Raw genomic sequence first — 19,547 nt, 5'->3', positions numbered from 1 at the left:
CGGTGCGTAGTTCGTGCTGCGCTGGGTAGCCCGTGCTGCGCTGGGTAGCCCGTGCTGCGGTGGGTAGTCCGTGCTGCGGTGGGTAGTCCGTGCTGCGGTGGGTAGCGTGTGCTGCGGTGGGTAGCGTGTGCTGCGGTGGGTAGCGTGTGCTGCGCTGGGTAGTCCGTGCTGCGCTGGGTAGTCCGTGCTGCGCTGGGTAGTCCGTGCTGCGGTGGGTAGCCCGTGCTGCGGTGGGTAGCCCGTGCTGCGCTGGGTAGTCCGTGCTGCGCTGGGTAGTCCGTGCTGTGCTGGGTAGTCCGTGCTGCGGTGGGTAGTCCGTGCTGCGGTGGGTAGTCCGTGCTGCGGTGGGTAGCCCGTGCTGCGCTGGGTAGCCCGTGCTGCGCTGGGTAGTCCGTGCTGCGCTGGGTAGTCCGTGCTGTGCTGGGTAGTCCGTGCTGCGGTGGGTAGTCCGTGCTGTGCTGGGTAGTCCGTGCTGCGGTAGGTAGCCAGTGCTGCGGTGGGTTGCCCGTGCTTACACAGATCTGATGAATTATCTGCTGCCTGTGACGGATTCCATTTGTTCGCACTCCATGGAGGATCCTCCGGGAATGTTCTGAAGCCGATCGCCTGCTCGGGGTAAGCACGCTTGTGTCAACAAACGCCGCTTCACTTCCCTTCCTGTCAAATAGCAGAATTCCCTGCGCCCCTCACATCGAGGTGGTCAGACAAATTAGACTTGTGGAGGGACCCGGCCTCTTTACGGTTCAGCTTTTCCCACAGTAATTCCAAAACTGTTGCAAAACTACAGCGTTTTGCTACAACTTCAGAATAACTGAGGCTACAGTGGAGCACAAAGATTGCAGAACCCAGGTCCAGAGGCCGCCGGACCAGAACGCTGTGAACCTCCTACTGATCAGGCGGCCATAGCGCCACATCTTGTGTCACCTCCCGCCTGACCACCAGTCAGAATATCCATCACATCTCTGCAAGTAATAGGAGTTTTGCTGGCCACTGGACTATCAACGTAAAGTCTGGACTACGTGATTAAGTAGATTACGGACTAAGTGACGTTCACATAATCTTCTATGCTTCTTCAGTAATCCAGAAAATCTGATAAAGTGCAATGGATTTATGGAATTTTACAGCCTCGTCTAAGTCCTTACTGTCTTCTGACTGCTGATGGAGGGTCTCTTGGATCAGGAATGAATGAATTTGGGAGGGTCCGTCCGCCCGCTCCACGCAGAGCCGCAGAACTTTTATCTTATTTCGCGCTTAAAAAGACACTTGTGGCTCGTTTCTTTTAAAAATGGAAAAATGTTGATAGCTGTCGGCCGCTCCCTTGGGTCTTCAAATAGAAGGAAATGCTTGGAACATGTCGCTCTCCGCAGGATTTACTAATAGTTCAATGCTTGTTCGGCGCTCGATAATCAGAAACAGGAGTCTCCGCATATGGAGCAAATTAGAGGAAACGCTGAGTCTGCTCACAGGCCGGGCGGCTCTTCTCCGCGGTAACTTTGTTACGCTCCCCTCCTAATGCCATTTCTTAGCTATGTCAGCGCCTGGGGACGTCAGACGTAAGGTGGTTGTCGTGAATGTACAGAAGTCTAGGAAAGCTCTGCAACTGTCATGCGGTGTTCGGGTCCAGACTAATTAGGTGTCACGGCGGCGTCAAGCTCTGTTCCCACTGATGTCTCTTAGTTGTTAAGCCAGAGCTGGACGTCGTCTGTTTCATGTCCATGATTCCTCAGTCCTGTATGAGTTAATTCCTGCAGACCTGAGGAACTCTGCTAGGATCTCAGGTTGCGAATTACCAGTAACGGGCGTCTCCTCCCTATATAAGATTCTGGACCTTTCTACACAGCGCCGATTCTAGCTTCAGCTTAGTCCCAGCGATTCCGGTCTTTGTTGTGGTTCAGTTCGTGGTGATCTGTAGTTGCAGTTTTGAGTGGTGTGGAAGTTTCCCTGTTGAGTTCTTCCTTTTTCATTACTTTTTTTCCGGCTCGCTCCAAGGGTGAGGGGAGAGGAAGCAAGATCAGGGCTTGGACAGGAGTCAGGGTCACGCTGGGGGCTCGGACCTGGCTACCATCAAGCCTACCTCTGAGATCAGGTAAAGGGCGGGATCTCAAGCTTAGGAGCCACTGTTCTGTCATTCCATACCCCTTAACATTAGCAATACCACCATATTGGTAGTCATCCAGCTTTCCCAAAACCAGACATCGCAAAGATGGAGTGGATTTTTTGGCGGCAGTGATCTTTGATGTCTCATTTACTACAAAATTTGTAACACCATGTAGGATTTGGAAAATGCCATGCAATATTTCGGGTAAAGGAATGACCTGATCTGTGCCAATACCTGAAATGTGCCAGGAAAGCATCCAATAATGGTGGTGGGGTCAGGCTCGTTACAGGTCTTTACAGGTGGTTGAGTCCCTGGTATTCATACATTTATGGCTTAATTAGATATGTGTATTTCCCGTGCAGGTGGGCTGTCATATGGAGGTAATTTTTCTCTTCTTTTCTTGCAGAGTCAGCCGAGGGCCCCGTGCCGCAGCAGACTGGAATGAATGAGAATGTCCTGTTCTCCAGTAATAACGCCTCAGCCATACCCCAGCCTAACTCTACCAATAAACCATGGAGGAGCAAGTCCCTTAGCGCGAAGCACACCACGTCGTCTTCCATACTATCCGTTAAGCAGCCGGTGCCGGATAGTCCTAAACAACCTCAAGAACCTCTGAAGCCTTCGCCCAACAATCAGAAATCCATGCTGGAGAAGCTAAAGTTATTCAATAGTAAAGGGGGCTCCAAATCTCCGGGGTCCGCACTGGAGGAGTCCCGGGACAGCAGCTGTGAAAGATTTGACCAACTTTCCAACTTTGAGGAAGGAGAAGAAATGGAAAATAGCGTGAAGAATGCCAACAGCATCAGCCCGTCTGCTAACAGCCCTAAGATCGCACTGAAGGGCATTGCCCAGAGGACGCTCGGCCGGGCATTGACCAACAAGAAGAGTTCTCCAAAGGGCAGCGAGAAGGACAAGCAGAAGGAGAAGAACAAAGACCTCGCTAAAAGAGCCTCTGTTAGCGAAAAGTCCGAGGCCAAGGAAGAGTCCAAGGAAGAACTGCTCCCCGCTTCCACCGACATGCCAAAAAAGACCTCTAAGATCGCCAGCTTCATCCCCAAAGGGAGCAAGAAGGAGGTCTCTGCCCCTGCTCACAGCGGAATACCAAAACCAGGAATGAAAACCCCAGGAAAATCCTCAAGTGCCCCAGTCTCTGCCAAGGAAGGGGACCGAAGCCGCAACGGAAAGACTGGTTCGGGGCTGTCTCTTCAGAAGGCTCAGCTCGACAACAGGAATTCCAGCTCCACGTCCAGTTTGGCCTCCTCTGAAGGGAAGGGGGCATCTACAACGGGCAATGGCCAGCCTGTCACAGGGTCTAACACTGTCACACAGACCACGGGAAGTAACACCGTCAGCGTCCAGCTACCTCATCCTCAGCAGCAGTATAATCATCCAAACACGGCCACAGTGGCGCCCTTCATGTACAGGTACAAAGGGTGTGGGCTGGATGGGTGTACACATACATGGCATGTCAGATTAAAGGGTGCAGATGTAGAGGTGCCGCAGCCTGCCGCCATGTTTCACCAGGCAGAAGCATCTCGGAGGCTGAAACTTTTAGGCTATGTGCTCACGCTGCGTTGTTATGTGAAGAAAATCTGCAGCTAAAAACGCATGTTTTGGCTGGAAAAAAGCAGCTGAAAAAACGCGCTTTTTTTTAAAAAAATTGCGTTTGCGCGTTTTTTTTCAGATGCTTTTTTCCCATGCTTCTTTTTGTGTGTTTTCTAGTCATGGCGACCACTGGGGTTCAGTAGCTGGACTCCCGCGGTCACCGGCTGATCTTACACCTGGAACCCGCCTCTCGCTGCCAGGAACAGTGCCCGCGCCACTCCTGGCAGTTGAACCCCCTGAATGCTGCGATCAGTGCGCAGAATTCAGGAGGCAGGGAGATCAATCTCTTACCTATCCCTTGCGATCAGGTCCCTGTAATACGATCACATTGACCTCATCGCTGCCATAGTAACCATGATGACCCCGGGTTACTGAGGTACGGATCGCCTCACAGACCAGGACACCTACGTCTCTGGAGTTCCCTGCAGCCATTTCATCATTTTGCGGTCTGCAAGGAACCCCGGTGACGTCACAAAGAGAACAGAGTTCATGCCGACTGATCTACAGGAAACCCTGGTGATCCGGCGGCATGAACTCTATTTACCTTGTGACATCACCGGAGTTCCCTGCAGTAGGTCCCGCAGGAAAGACCGCGAGATGAGGCTGCAGGGAACCCCAAATGCACACAAAAAAGCAATGTAGTCATTACACATGCGTTTTTTTTTCCTGTGGTTTTTCACTGACTCTATTGAAGTCAATTGGTGAAAAAAGCAGGAAAACAATGGACACGCTGCTTCTTTTTTCAGCAACACAAACAGCAAGGAAAAAAAGAAGCAGCGTGCGCACAGCGAGTCATGATTCTCATAGACTTTGCTAAGGTGCTTTTTCCTCGCTTTTAATGATTAAAAAAGCAAGGAAAAACACTAAAAAACAGCTGCAGCATAAATTGACAAATCTGCTGTGCTGGCCAATTTTTGCAAATTTTTTATGATTTATTCCCTAAAATCTGCTACAAGAACTAAACCACCAGTTATATTAATATTAATCGCCGCTCACTTCTCAAGCTGGATCATGGCTCCCTCTAGTGGACAGTTATAGGTAGTGCAGAAGCAATTTAGACGAGGGGGGTGAGGCGTTTGGTAAAGTTAAACATTAAACAACATCTATCCCCCCTCAAATAATTAGGGCTATGGTAAAAAATAATATTTGTTCTTTTGTGTAAAGCCCATGAATGCTCCGTCCAGCCAGGATTTCCGTATCTTAAGAAAGCTGGAGACAAGGAGATGGTCTATAAGCAAAGTTTAATTAACCCCCCGTTGTGCACTATGTGGCGGATGAATCTGCATGTGGCGTTTTCTTTGTATGAATATTTGATGGTGGCAGAGGATATAATCACGGTCAGATTGTAGTGATGAATTATGTAGAGCCGCAGGAGCCGCTGATTGTGTCTGCTTCTCCTTCCTGCCTTGTGTAGGTCTCAGACAGACAATGAAGGGAATATTTCGGTGGAGAGCAGCACAGGAGGGATTCACATGGAGCCCCCGCTCTATAATAAAACAGGAACGTCCTGTCTGGAGGATCTGTCTGGTAAGTGGATCACCGGTGACGCGGTGACATGGTAGTCTGCACTCTGCACTGCCACATGCAGGGTAACGAGAGCACCACTGTAAGGTGTAAATCACACTGCACTGATCATACAGTATTACAGATGGAGAGATATTGGGTAGATACTCATGGACTGATGTTAAATACACTATACAAAGTATGTGCCCCCCCCACACCCCTCCTCACAGGAGCACTTCTCACCTCCCATTCTACATCCATATACCTTAATATGAAGACCCCCCCCCCCCTTCTGTAGATATAACAGTTCCCACTATTCTGGGAAGGATTTTCATAGAATTTTGGCTATGTGATTGGAAATTGTTGACCCTTCATACAAAAGATCTTTTGTGAGATCAGACCCCAATGGAGGAAGGCCGGGCTCATAATCTCCCATCTAGTTTATCCGACGCTCTGCATTGTGCTTGGTGATGTACGGCTGCTGCACCTCCTCTGCACTGTGCTTGGTGATGTACGGCTGCTGCACCTCCTCTGCACTGTGCTTGGTGATGTACGGCTGCTGCAGCTCCTCTGCACTGTGCTTGGTGATGTACGGCTGCTGCACCTCCTCTGCACTGTGCTTGGTGATGTACGGCTGCCACACCTCCTCTGCACTGTGCTTGGTGATGTACAGCTGCTGCACCACCTCTGCACTGTGCTTGGTGATGTATGGCTGCCACACCTCCTCTGCACTGTGCTTGGTGATGTACGGCTGCCACACCTCCTCTGCACTGTGCTTGGTGATGTATGGCTGCCACACCTCCTCTGCACTGTGTGCTTGGTGATGTACGGCTGCTGCACCTCCTCTGCACTGTGCTTGGTGATGTACAGCTGCCGCACCTCATCTGCACTGTGCTTGGTGATGTATGGCTGCCACACCTCCTCTGCACTGTGTGCTTGGTGATGTACGGCTGCTGCACCTCCTCTGCACTGTGCTTGGTGATGTACGGCTGCTGCAGCTCCTCTGCACTGTGCTTGGTGATGTACGGCTGCTGCACCTCCTCTGCATTGTGCTTGGTGATGTACGGCTGCTGCACCTCCTCTGCATTGTGCTTGGTGATGTACGGCTGCTGCACCTCCTCTGCATTGTGCTTGGTGATGTACGGCTGCTGCACCTCCTCTGCACTGTGCTTGGTGATGTACGGCTGCTGCAGCTCCTCTGCACTGTGCTTGGTGATGTACGGCTGCTGCACCACCTCTGCATTGTGCTTGGTGATTTACGGCTACTGCAGCTCCTCTGCACTATGCTTGGTGACTTACGGCTTCTGCTGCTCCTCTGCATTGTGCTTGGTGATTTACGGCTGCTGAAGCTCCTCTGCACTGTGCTTGGTGATGTACAGCTGTTGCACCTCCTCTGCATTGTGCTTGGTGATGTACGGCTGCTGCAGCTCCTCTGCAGTGTGCTTTGTGATGTACGACTGCTGCAGGTCCTCTGCATTGTGCTTGGTGATGTACGGCTGCTGCACCTCCTCTGCATTGTGCTTGGTGATGTACGGCTGCTGCACCTCCTCTGCATTGTGCTTGGTGATGTACGGCTGCTGCACCTCCTCTGCATTGTGCTTGGTGATGTACAGCTGCTGCAGCTCCTCTGCATTGTGCTTGGTGATGTACGGCTGCTGCAGCTCCTCTGCATTGTGCTTGATGATGTACAGCTGCTGCAGGTCCTCTGCATTGTGCTTGGTGATGTACGGCTGCTGCAGCTCCCCTGCACTGTGCTTGGTGATGTACGGCTGCTGCAGCTCCTCTGCATTGTGCTTGATGATGTACAGCTGCTGCAGGTCCTCTGCATTGTGCTTGGTGATGTACGGCTGCTGCAGCTCCCCTGCACTGTGCTTGGTGATGTACGGCTGCTGCAGCTCCTCTGCAGTGTGCTTGGTGATGTACGGCTGCTGCAGCTCCTCTGCATTCTGCTTGGTAATGTACGGCTTCTGCAGTTGCTCGGCCATGAAGCTCCTGGGTGGTGCAATGTTTTGAGCTGATGTTACCAGATATTACTCTGTAGTTATAGGGTCAGCAGAGTGTTGGTAACTTTTCTGTCCTCTGCTTCTCAGCACTCGGCCCCCCACTCTGTCTCCACTTTGTGGCTAAGTTGCTGCCGTTCCTTCCACTTCTCAATAATATCACTCACAGGTGATGGGAGAGATTAAGGAGGAACAAATGTCATGAACGTACTTGTTACCCCGGTGGCTGCTATTACAGGATGCGCTGGTATCAGTGAGCTCTACACAACCGGCCGCTCTGTCACATGGCAGTAAAGGCAGACGCCATAACAGTGGACTGGATACTAAACACTGGGGACGATGGGTCCAGGCATTATACATTACATATGTTACACACTTGGGATGACGGGGCCGGATATTAAAAACTGGGGGCAAAGTGGCCGGATATTATAAACTGGAGGCAATGTGGCCGGATATTATAAACTGGGGGCAATGTGGCCGGATATTATACATTGGGGCAATGTGGCCGGATATTATACATTGGGGCAATGTGGCCGGATATTATAAACTGGAGGCAATGGAACCAACTGAGAAACATTAGATGGTTAAGATGTGCAGCCAAATACTTTTCTCCATCTAAAATGGATATAAAATTGAACCATGACTTTTCCAACTAATCTGAATTATTCACATTTCTCTTCTTTCAGGGGAAGATCCAGAAACCCGAAGACTGAGAACGGTGAAGAACATTGCTGACCTTCGGCAGAACTTGGAGGAAACCATGTCCAGCCTCAGGGGAACCCAGATCAGCCACAGGTAGGGGCAGGGTCTGAGTGATCACTAATCACACATCTCTAACAATGCATCATCTCAGGATTCACAGCCTCCATACACTCCTATGGAGACAGTACTGAAAGAGAACCTGTCAGCTCAATTTTCTAAAGACGTGGCTCTAATAGCGCTGCAGTATAGATTATATTGAAGACCCATGGGACTGGGGAGGCGGAGACCCAGGGGGCGGGGGAGGCGAAGACCCAGGGGGCGGGAGGCGGCGGAGACCCAGGGCCCGGGGAGGCGGCGGAGACCCAGGGGGCGGGAGGTGGCGGAGACCCAGGGCCCGGGGAGGCGGCGGAGACCCAGAGCCCGGGGAGGCGGCGGAGACCCAGAGCCCGGGGAGGCGGCGGAGACCCAGGGCCCGGGGAGGCGGTGGAGACCCAAGGCCCGGGTGGGAAAGGAGGAGGAGACCTAGTGCACAGTTTGACCATTGTGCTCTGATATCTCCTTAGCAGTAAACATCAAAGTTCCCTTGGCTAGTCGGCCCCCTTAGCATGTAAGTACGCCCCTACCTAGACATAGGAACGATTAGGCAGGGATTAGCAATAGAACTGCTCATGGTTCTGGGTGTATATTGCACCTGACAGGTTCCCTTTAAACCCAGAGCAGCAATCATCTCCTGTCCTATCAGTTTGCTACAATGTATCAGTGCAGGTAAAAAAGCAGCAACATATCAGTTCTTCTATGGAGCCATTTTCAATATCATCATTGTTAAAGGGGTGTTCCCATCTCAAGCCTTTATGGCTTATCTATGGGATATACCATAAATATTTGAGGGATGGGGACCCTGATCCGTCTTGAGAATGAGATCTTTGCTAGTTTTAGTTACTCTATTCCTGATGGCTCACATCTACAGACACTGTCAGATCATCCTTTTTGTATTTGCCAAAAATGTCCGAGATGGGAAATCACGGGTAATAGCAAAGCGTTCATCAGAATAAACTGTGCACGTTCAGAAATACATGCAAGACCTCTCAATGTATACAGCGTCTACAAATATGGGATGCATAAAACTAAAGGGGGTAACATGGGGGGACCAGAATCCACCACCACGTGTGTTACAGGTGCATTCAGTGCCGTCGTCCTCTTGTGTGGGGGGGGATTTGCTTGTCCATTGCGTGTTATATATGTATATTTTTCCCCTCCAGCACATTGGAAACCACATTTGACAGCAACATAACTACTGAAATCAGTGGCCGCAGCATCCTCAGTCTGGCTTCCCGGCCCACACCTTTAACATGGAGGCTGGGCCAGTCGAGCCCTCGTCTGCAGGCAGGAGACGCGCCATCCATGGGTAACGGGTACCCTCCGCGAGCCAGCGCCAGCCGCTTTATCAACTGCGAGCCCGGGCGGTATGTGTACCCGGCACCTCTCAGAAGGCAGCTGGCTACCAGAGGCAACATGGGCCACAGTGACGACAAGGGGGACGACCTGGATCTGGAGAGCGTTAGTGTCGATGCCACTGGATACATGAGCGACGGCGACGTCCTGAGCAAGAATATCCGAAGCGACGAGATCACCAGCGGGTAAGAACCGCCACATTGTACATTTTAGCTTGTGCTTTTTGTCTAGAGTTGTCTATCTTTACCAGGAGAGACCCCTAAACAGAATTCAGGAAGGGGGGTCAGGTCTTTGTCTCTTTGCTCCTGCTCTCCTATATGCAGTTTGGCGGACAGGAGATCAGGAGCAGAAAGAAACCAAGTCATTGGACAAATGATAGGAGAAATGCATGCTGAGAAGTTAGGGAAAGCAAGATCCAGCACCTATGGTGCTGGCAGAATACTAATGAAAAGGAACGGTCGACACATACAAATCAGTGAATGGCAATGTACACCACATGAAAAAATCAAGACAAATCCTTTATACATTCGACTGGTATGTGCGGCAAAAGGGGCAAAAGGAGATCTGGGCGGCACGGTGGCTCAGTGGTAAGCACTGCAGTCTTGTGGTGGCTCAGTGGTTAGCACTGCAGTGTTGCAGCGCTGGGGTCCTCAATTCACATCCCACCAAGGACACCATCTGCAAGGAGTTTGTATGTTCTCCCCGTGTTTGCGTGGGTTTCCTCCGGGGTCTCCGGTTTCCTCCCACACTCCAAAGACATACAAATAGGGACTCTAGATTGTGAGCCCCTATGGGGACAGTGTTTCTAATGTATGTAAAGCGCTGTGGAATTAATAGCGCTATATAAATGAATAAATATTTATTATATTATTATCTAGGGATGAGGGCGGCTAGAACGTGCCTTAGCAAGAGGGAGATGCAGGCGTCTGTCCTGCAATGCAGCGATATAGCCACCAGGTGGCGCTAATTGTACACATCCCGCTGCGCTGCATTATATGTTGTGCCCTGTACTGACCTTTATTAGCGCTGACACTTCATGATTTTATCATTTTTATGTTTTTGAGTTTTTTTTGTTTGTTTTGCAATTTTTCTGCATTTCTACATTTCACACGGATCTTAAGGAATAATATTCACCAATCATCCCCATAAACTGGATAGTGATCCGGTCAGAGGTCCAAATATGTGGAATAGAACACTTAACACCCATCATCCATGAGCAATGCCGGCCGGCAATAAAGGAATCAAGTGATGGATTCATTCATATATAAAGATCGCTGCTCCGTACATACAGCAGCCTGGTGTAAGGTGCCGGGGGCAGACGTCGCCCGCTCCAGTCATTCAGGATCTCCTTCTCTGGCCCCTCGGTAATTGTCTCCCCTGCTGGGATGAGTATAATGACGATGATCACAGGGACCAGAGCCGCGCACAATAAGGCAGAGAGGAGGGGACCCCGTCATTACCCCCCCCCCCCTCCCCGTGACCTCACATCCCGCATTATTAAACCCCCCCCCCCCCCCCCGTCCTGGGAACACTGTTATGGGGGACTGGAAAGAGGCACCACAGCGGGGGGGGGGGGGGGCGGATGGAGAGTCACGGTGAATCAGAGCATTATGGACGGGTTTACATGGGACTGCAAGAAACAAGAACTTTTTTGTTATTATTATTATTGTTATTATTATTATAACCAAAAAGCCCCAAATGAACTACTTTACTAAATTACCCATCATGTATCACACACTGGGAGTACACCTTTTATGTATTAGATGCTGGGAGTACTCCTTTTATGTATTACATGCTGGGAGTACTCCTTTTATGTGATCCCCCATCATGTATCACACACTGGGAGTACTCCTCTTATGTGATCCCCCATCATGTATCACACACTGGGAGTACTCCTCTTATGTGATCCCCCATCATGTATCACACACTGGGAGTACTCCTCTTATGTGATCCCCCATCATGTATCACACACTGGGAGTACTCCTCTTATGTGATCCCCCATCATGTATCACACACTGGGAGTACTCCTCTTATGTGATCTCCCATCATGTATCACACACTGGGAGTACTCCTCTTATGTGATCTCCCATCATGTATCACACACTGGGAGTACTCCTCTTATGTGATCTCCCATCATGTATCACACACTGGGAGTACTCCTCTTATGTGATCCCCCATCATGTATCTCACACTGAGAGTACACCTTTTATGTATTACATGCTGGGAGTACTTCTTTTATGTAGTACATGCTAGGAGTGTACTCCTCTTATGTGATCACACATCATGTATCACACGCTAGGAGTACTCCTCTTATGTGACCACACATCATGTATCACACACTGAGAGTACTCCTTTTATGTATTACATGCTGGGAGTACTCCTCTTTTGTCATATTCCTTTCTCTGGGATCCGGTGTTGCGTTCCCTGAGCTGGGAGGTATGTTCGGGTGAATGGGCCAGGTCTGGGGGCTGCTGTTGTCCCCCGGCTGGGGACTCCTGGTGACGTAGCCCCTGGGGTGGTGCTCACTGCTATGACAAGGTCCCAGCTGCCTCTGTAGGTTGGCAACGGCAGGAAACATCCCAGGGGCATCTTCACTCTGCAGCCGGGTCCAAGCAGCCGAAATCCACAGAGATGATTGGAGTCTGCAGCTCCCTCCCCTCTCCCAGCTACATGTAAACTGCACAAACCCGTCCAATGCTGCAGACACCCGGCAGACACCGTGCGCTGACACCCGTCTGATGCTGCAGACACCGTGCGCTGACACCCGTCTGATGCTGCAGACACCGTGCGCTGACACCAGGGGCTCCCGTCAGGACACAGGTAGGGCCAGGACGGTATGAGGAGGGACATTACTTTACAGGTAGAGTATGTCTGGATTGTAAGATTCTGAGCGCCTTCTTATGGTTAAAGCCCCCAATTTAATGACTGATTTAAATTATTCAATAGGAAATCGCATAAAAGACAATTCCCAAATATAATATGCATCTCATTTGCAGCAGTTTTCTGTGATAGACAGAGTCATGTGAGACGCCACATCGTGTCACTTATATTGGGGGACGAGCTGCCCCGCTCTGGGGGGATTACACGCCACCGGATCGTGCACTGAAAACGGATCTGTCTCTAGAACCGCTGCACATTCCACAGACCCTGCACAGGTTGTAATCCCCGTATAATGGGGGCCTGCCGGGGGCGCTGTAGGGCGCACACCGAGCCCCCACCTATTATTGTGAGACTAATGGGCGAGGGATCATATGGACTAACGTGCAGCGCTGCGGAATTAGGCACCTGGCCTTCGAGGATTAGTCCTGCTTTATTGCTTTATTTTATTATCCCGTGTGGATTACACGTCCTGAGCCGTTAGCAGATTATTATCACATTATAGCAGGTTAGTAGGTAAGTGAGAATATACCGGCTGCAGGGGATGGATGATCTTATTAAAGCCTCTTCACATCCTAGAATGGCTGACTACAGAGAGCAATAGAGCGCTGACATTGTAAATGTAGACTATAGATAGGGATAGTGTTTCTTTAATGGTCAGGTAAAAGTTCAGTGGATATACAGTCCTGAGTGTCTACTGCAGGGGACGACCATCGCTCACCCTGGAATGTGCCGCACTCCTCTCACCCCCTCCACACAGAGCTCCAGTGTGGAAAATAGTCTGCGACCATCATAGGGGTCTGAGGAAATCCCCCAACCTGCAGGAGAACTTAACTCCACTAACAGTATATGGTTATATAATCCCAAGACTACATTATACACATTACTATTATAGTAGTTATATTCTTGTACATAAGGACAGTATTATAGTAGTTATATTCTTGTACATAGGGGCAGTATTATAGTAGGTATATTCTTGTACATAGGGGCAGTATTATAGTAGTTATATTCTTGTACATAGGGGCAGTATTATAGTAGTTATATTCTTGTACATAGGGGCAGTATTATAGTAGTTATATTCTTGTACATAGGGGCAGTATTATAGTAGTTATATTCTTGTACATAGGGGCAGTATTATAGTAGTTATATTCTTGTACATAGGGGGCAGTATTATAGTAGTTATATTCTTGTACATAGGGGCAGTATTATAGTAGTTATATTCTTGTACATAGGGGCAGTATTATAGTAGTTATATTCTTGTACATAGGGGGCAGTATTATAGTAGTTATATTCTTGTACATAGGGGGCAGTATTATAGTAGTTATATTCTTGGACATAGGGGGCAGTATTATAGTACTTATATTCTTGTACACAGGGGCAGTATTATAGAAGTTATATTCTCATACATAAAGGCAGTATTATAGTAGTTATATTTTTGTACATAGGGGCCAGTATTATAGTAGTTATATTCTTGTACATAAGGGCAGTAGTATAGTAGTTATATTCTTGTACACAGGGGCAGTATTATAGTAGTTATATTCTCGTACATAAAGGCAGTATTCTAGTAGTTATATTCTTGTACATAGGGGGCAGTATTATAGTAGTTATATTCTTGTACATAAGAGCAGTATTATAGTAGTTATATTCTTGTACATAGGAGCAGTATTATAGTAGTTATATTCTTGTACATAGGAGCAGTATTACAGTAGTTATATTCTTGTACATAGGGGCAGTATTATAGTAGGTATATTCTTGTACATAGGGGGCAGTATTATAGTAGTTATATTCTCGTACATAGGGGGCAGTATTATAGTAGTTATATTCTTGTACATAGGGGCAGTATTATAGTAGTTATATCCTTGTACATAGGGGGCAGTATTATAGTAGTTATATTCTTGTACATAAGAGCAGTATTATAGTAGTTATATTCTCGTACATAAAGGCAGTATTCTAGTAGTTATATTCTTGTACATAGGGGCAGTATTATAGTAGGTATATTCTTGTACATAGGGGGCAGTATTATAGTAGGTATATTCTTGTACATAGGGGGCAGTATTCTAGTAGTTATATTCTTGTACATAGGAGCAGTATTATAGTAGGTATATTCTTGTACATAGGGGGCAGTATTATAGTAGTTATATTCTCGTACATAGGGGGCAGTATTATAGTAGTTATATTCTTGTACATAGGGGGCAGTATTATAGTAGTTATATTCTCGTACATAGGGGGCAGTATTATAGTAGGTATATTCTTGTACATAGGGGGCAGTATTATAGTAGGTATATTCATGTACATAGGGGGCAGTATTCTAGTAGTTATATTCTTGTACATAGGGGGCAGTATTATAGTAGGTATATTCTTGTACATAGGGGGCAGTATTATAGTAGTTATATTCTTGTACATAGGGGCAGTATTATAGTAGTTATATTCTTGTACATAGGGGCAGTATTATAGTAGGTATATTCTTGTACATAGGGGGGCAGTATTATAGTAGTTATATTCTTGTACATAAGAGCAGTATTATAGTAGTTATATTCTTGTACATAGGAGCAGTATTATAGTAGTTATATTCTTGTACATAGGAGCAGCATTATAGTAGTTATATTCTTGTACATAGGGGCAGTATTATAGTAGGTATATTCTTGTACATAGGGGGCAGTATTATAGTAGTTATATTCTCGTACATAGGGGGCAGTATTATAGTAGGTATATTCTTGTACATAAGAGCAGTATTATAGTAGTTATATTCTTGTACATAGGAGCAGTATTATAGTAGTTATATTCTTGTACATAGGAGCAGCATTATAGTAGTTATATTCTTGTACATAGGGGCAGTATTATAGTAGGTATATTCTTGTACATAGGGGGCAGTATTATAGTACTTATATTCTTGTACACAGGGGCAGTATTATAGAAGTTATATTCTCATACATAAAGGCAGTATTATAGTAGTTATATTTTTGTACATAGGGGCCAGTATTATAGTAGTTATATTCTTGTACATAAGGGCAGTAGTATAGTAGTTATATTCTTGTACACAGGGGCAGTATTATAGTAGTTATATTCTCGTACATAAAGGCAGTATTCTAGTAGTTATATTCTTGTACATAGGGGGCAGTATTATAGTAGTTATATTCTTGTACATAAGAGCAGTATTATAGTAGTTATATTCTTGTACATAGGAGCAGTATTATAGTAGTTATATTCTTGTACATAGGAGCAGTATTACAGTAGTTATATTCTTGTACATAGGGGCAGTATTATAGTAGGTATATTCTTGTACATAGGGGGCAGTATTATAGTAGTTATATTCTCGTACATAGGGGGCAGTATTATAGTAGTTATATTCTTGTACATAGGGGCAGTATTATAGTAGTTATATCCTTGTACATAGGGGGCAGTATTATAGTAGTTATATTCTTGTACATAAGAGCAGTATTATAGTAGTTATATTCTCGTACATAAAGGCAGTATTCTAGTAGTTATATTCTTGTACATAGGGGCAGTATTATAGTAGGTATATTCTTGTACATAGGGGGCAGTATTATAGTAGGTATATTCTTGTACATAGGGGGCAGTATTCTAGTAGTTATATTCTTGTACATAGGAGCAGTATTATAGTAGGTATATTCTTGTACATAGGGGGCAGTATTATAGTAGTTATATTCTCGTACATAGGGGGCAGTATTATAGTAGTTATATTCTTGTACATAGGGGGCAGTATTATAGTAGTTATATTCTCGTACATAGGGGGCAGTATTATAGTAGGTATATTCTTGTACATAGGGGGCAGTATTATAGTAGGTATATTCATGTACATAGGGGGCAGTATTCTAGTAGTTATATTCTTGTACATAGGGGGCAGTATTATAGTAGGTATATTCTTGTACATAGGGGGCAGTATTATAGTAGTTATATTCTTGTACATAGGGGCAGTATTATAGTAGTTATATTCTTGTACATAGGGGCAGTATTATAGTAGGTATATTCTTGTACATAGGGGGGCAGTATTATAGTAGTTATATTCTTGTACATAAGAGCAGTATTATAGTAGTTATATTCTTGTACATAGGAGCAGTATTATAGTAGTTATATTCTTGTACATAGGAGCAGCATTATAGTAGTTATATTCTTGTACATAGGGGCAGTATTATAGTAGGTATATTCTTGTACATAGGGGGCAGTATTATAGTAGTTATATTCTCGTACATAGGGGGCAGTATTATAGTAGGTATATTCTTGTACATAGGGGGCAGTATTATAGTAGGTATATTCTTGTACATAGGGGGCAGTATTATAGTAGTTATATTCTTGTACATAGGGGCAGTATTATAGTAGGTATATTCTTGTACATAGGGGGCAGTATTCTAGTAGTTATATTCTTGTACATAGGAGCAGTATTATAGTAGGTATATTCTTGTACATAGGGGGCAGTATTATAGTAGGTATATTCTTGTACATAGGGGGCAGTATTCTAGTAGTTATATTCTTGTACATAGGAGCAGTATTATAGTAGGTATATTCTTGTACATAGGGGGCAGTATTATAGTAGTTATATTCTCGTACATAGGGGGCAGTATTATAGTAGGTATATTCTTGTACATAGGGGGCAGTATTCTAGTAGTTATATTCTTGTACATAGGGGGCAGTATTATAGTAGGTATATTCTTGTACATAGGGGGCAGTATTATAGTAGTTATATTCTTGTACATAGGGGCAGTATTATAGTAGTTATATTCTTGTACATAGGGGCAGTATTATAGTAGTTATATTCTTGTACATAGGGGCAGTATTATAGTAGTTATATTCTTGTACATTGGGGCAGTATTATAGTAGTTATATTCTTGTACATAGGGGCAGTATTATAGTAGTTATATTCTCATACATAAAGGCAGTATTCTAGTAGTTATATTCTTGTACATAGGGGCAGTATTATAGTAGTTATATTCTTGTACATAGGGGCAGTATTCTAGTAGTTATATTCTTGTACATAGGGGGCAGTATTATAGTAGTTATATTCTTGTACATAAGAGCAGTATTATAGTAGTTATATTCTTGTACATAGGAGCAGTATTATAGTAGTTATATTCTTGTACATAGGAGCAGTATTACAGTAGTTATATTCTTGTACATAGGGGGCAGTATTATAGTAGGTATATTCTTGTACATAGGGGGCAGTATTATAGTAGGTATATTAATGTACATAGGGGGCAGTATTCTAGTAGTTATATTCTTGTACATAGGGGGCAGTATTATAGTAGGTATATTCTTGTACATAGGGGGCAGTATTATAGTAGTTATATTCTTGTACATAGGGGCAGTATTATAGTAGTTATATTCTTGTACATAGGGGCAGTATTATAGTAGGTATATTCTTGTACATAGGGGGCAGTATTATAGTAGTTATATTCTTGTACATAAGAGCAGTATTATAGTAGTTATATTCTTGTACATAGGAGCAGTATTATAGCAGTTATATTCTTGTACATAGGGGGCAGTATTATAGTAGTTATATTCTTGTACATAGGGGGCAGTATTATAGTAGTTATATTCTTGTACATAGGAGCAGCATTATAGTAGTTATATTCTTGTACATAGGGGCAGTATTATAGTAGGTATATTCTTGTACATAGGGGGCAGTATTATAGTAGTTATATTCTCGTACATAGGGGGCAGTATTATAGTAGGTATATTCTTGTACATAGGGGGCAGTATTATAGTAGGTATATTCTTGTACATAGGGGGCAGTATTATAGTAGGTATATTCTTGTCCATAAGGGGCAGTATTATAGTAGGTATATTCTTGTACATAGGGGGCAGTATTCTAGTAGTTATATTCTTGTACATAGGAGCAGTATTATAGTAGGTATATTCTTGTACATAGGGGGCAGTATTATAGTAGTTATATTCTCGTACATAGGGGGCAGTATTATAGTAGGTATATTCTTGTACATAGGGGGCAGTATTATAGTAGGTATATTCATGTACATAGGGGGCAGTATTCTAGTAGTTATATTCTTGTACATAGGGGGCAGTATTATAGTAGGTATATTCTTGTACATAGGGGGCAGTATTATAGTAGTTATATTCTTGTACATAGGGGCAGTATTATAGTAGTTATATTCTTGTACATAGGGGCAGTATTATAGTAGTTATATTCTTGTACATAGGGGCAGTATTATAGTAGTTATATTCTTGTACATTGGGGCAGTATTATAGTAGTTATATTCTTGTACATAGGGGCAGTATTATAGTAGTTATATTCTCGTACATAAAGGCAGTATTCTAGTAGTTATATTCTTGTACATAGGGGCAGTATTATAGTAGTTATATTCTTGTACATAGGGGCAGTATTCTAGTAGTTATATTCTTGTACATAGGGGGCAGTATTATAGTAGTTATATTCTTGTACATAAGAGCAGTATTATAGTAGTTATATTCTTGTACATAGGAGCAGTATTATAGTAGTTATATTCTTGTACATAGGAGCAGTATTACAGTAGTTATATTCTTGTACATAGGGGCAGTATTATAGTAGGTATATTCTCGTACATAGGGGGCAGTATTATAGTAGTTATATTCTTGTACATAGGGGCAGTATTATAGTAGTTATATCCTTGTACATAGGGGGCAGTATTATAGTAGTTATATTCTTGTACATAAGAGCAGTATTATAGTAGTTATATTCTCGTACATAAAGGCAGTATTCTAGTAGTTATATTCTTGTACATAGGGGCAGTATTATAGTAGGTATATTCTTGTACATAGGGGGCAGTATTATAGTACTTATATTCTGTACATAAGAGCAGTATTATAGTAGTTATATTCTTGTACATAGGAGCAGTATTATAGTAGTTATATTCTTGTACATAGGAGCAGCATTATAGTAGTTATATTCTTGTACATAGGGGCAGTATTATAGTAGGTATATTCTTGTACATAGGGGGCAGTATTATAGTAGGTATATTCTCGTACATAGGGGTCAGTATTATAGTAGGTATATTCTTGTCCATAGGGGGCAGTATTATAGTAGGTATATTCTTGTACATAGGGGGCAGTATTCTAGTAGTTATATTCTTGTACATAGGAGCAGTATTATAGTAGGTATATTCTTGTACATAGGGGGCAGTATTATAGTAGTTATATTCTCGTACATAGGGGGCAGTATTATAGTAGTTATATTCTTGTACATAGGGGGCAGTATTATAGTAGTTATATTCTCGTACATAGGGGGCAGTATTATAGTAGGTATATTCTTGTACATAGGGGGCAGTATTATAGTAGGTATATTCATGTACATAGGGGGCAGT

The 19,547-nt window shown here is 44.7% G+C and overlaps 1 protein-coding gene across 1 annotated transcript in view; it reads left to right on the top strand.

The window, feature by feature from the left end:
• Nucleotides 1-19,547, top strand: part of NAV2 (neuron navigator 2) — a 242,878-nt gene that overhangs the window by 153,874 nt on the left and 69,457 nt on the right. Inside the window, 4 exon segments of the mRNA XM_075325589.1 lie at nt 2,505-3,522; nt 5,118-5,230; nt 7,893-8,001; nt 9,168-9,545. Of these exon segments, the coding sequence (XP_075181704.1) occupies nt 2,505-3,522; nt 5,118-5,230; nt 7,893-8,001; nt 9,168-9,545 (1,618 nt within the window).

This window comes from Anomaloglossus baeobatrachus, chromosome 10, assembly GCF_048569485.1.
Source record: "Anomaloglossus baeobatrachus isolate aAnoBae1 chromosome 10, aAnoBae1.hap1, whole genome shotgun sequence".
Taxonomy (NCBI): domain Eukaryota; kingdom Metazoa; phylum Chordata; class Amphibia; order Anura; family Aromobatidae; genus Anomaloglossus; species Anomaloglossus baeobatrachus.
This window is presented reverse-complemented; position numbering and strand designations above follow the sequence as displayed.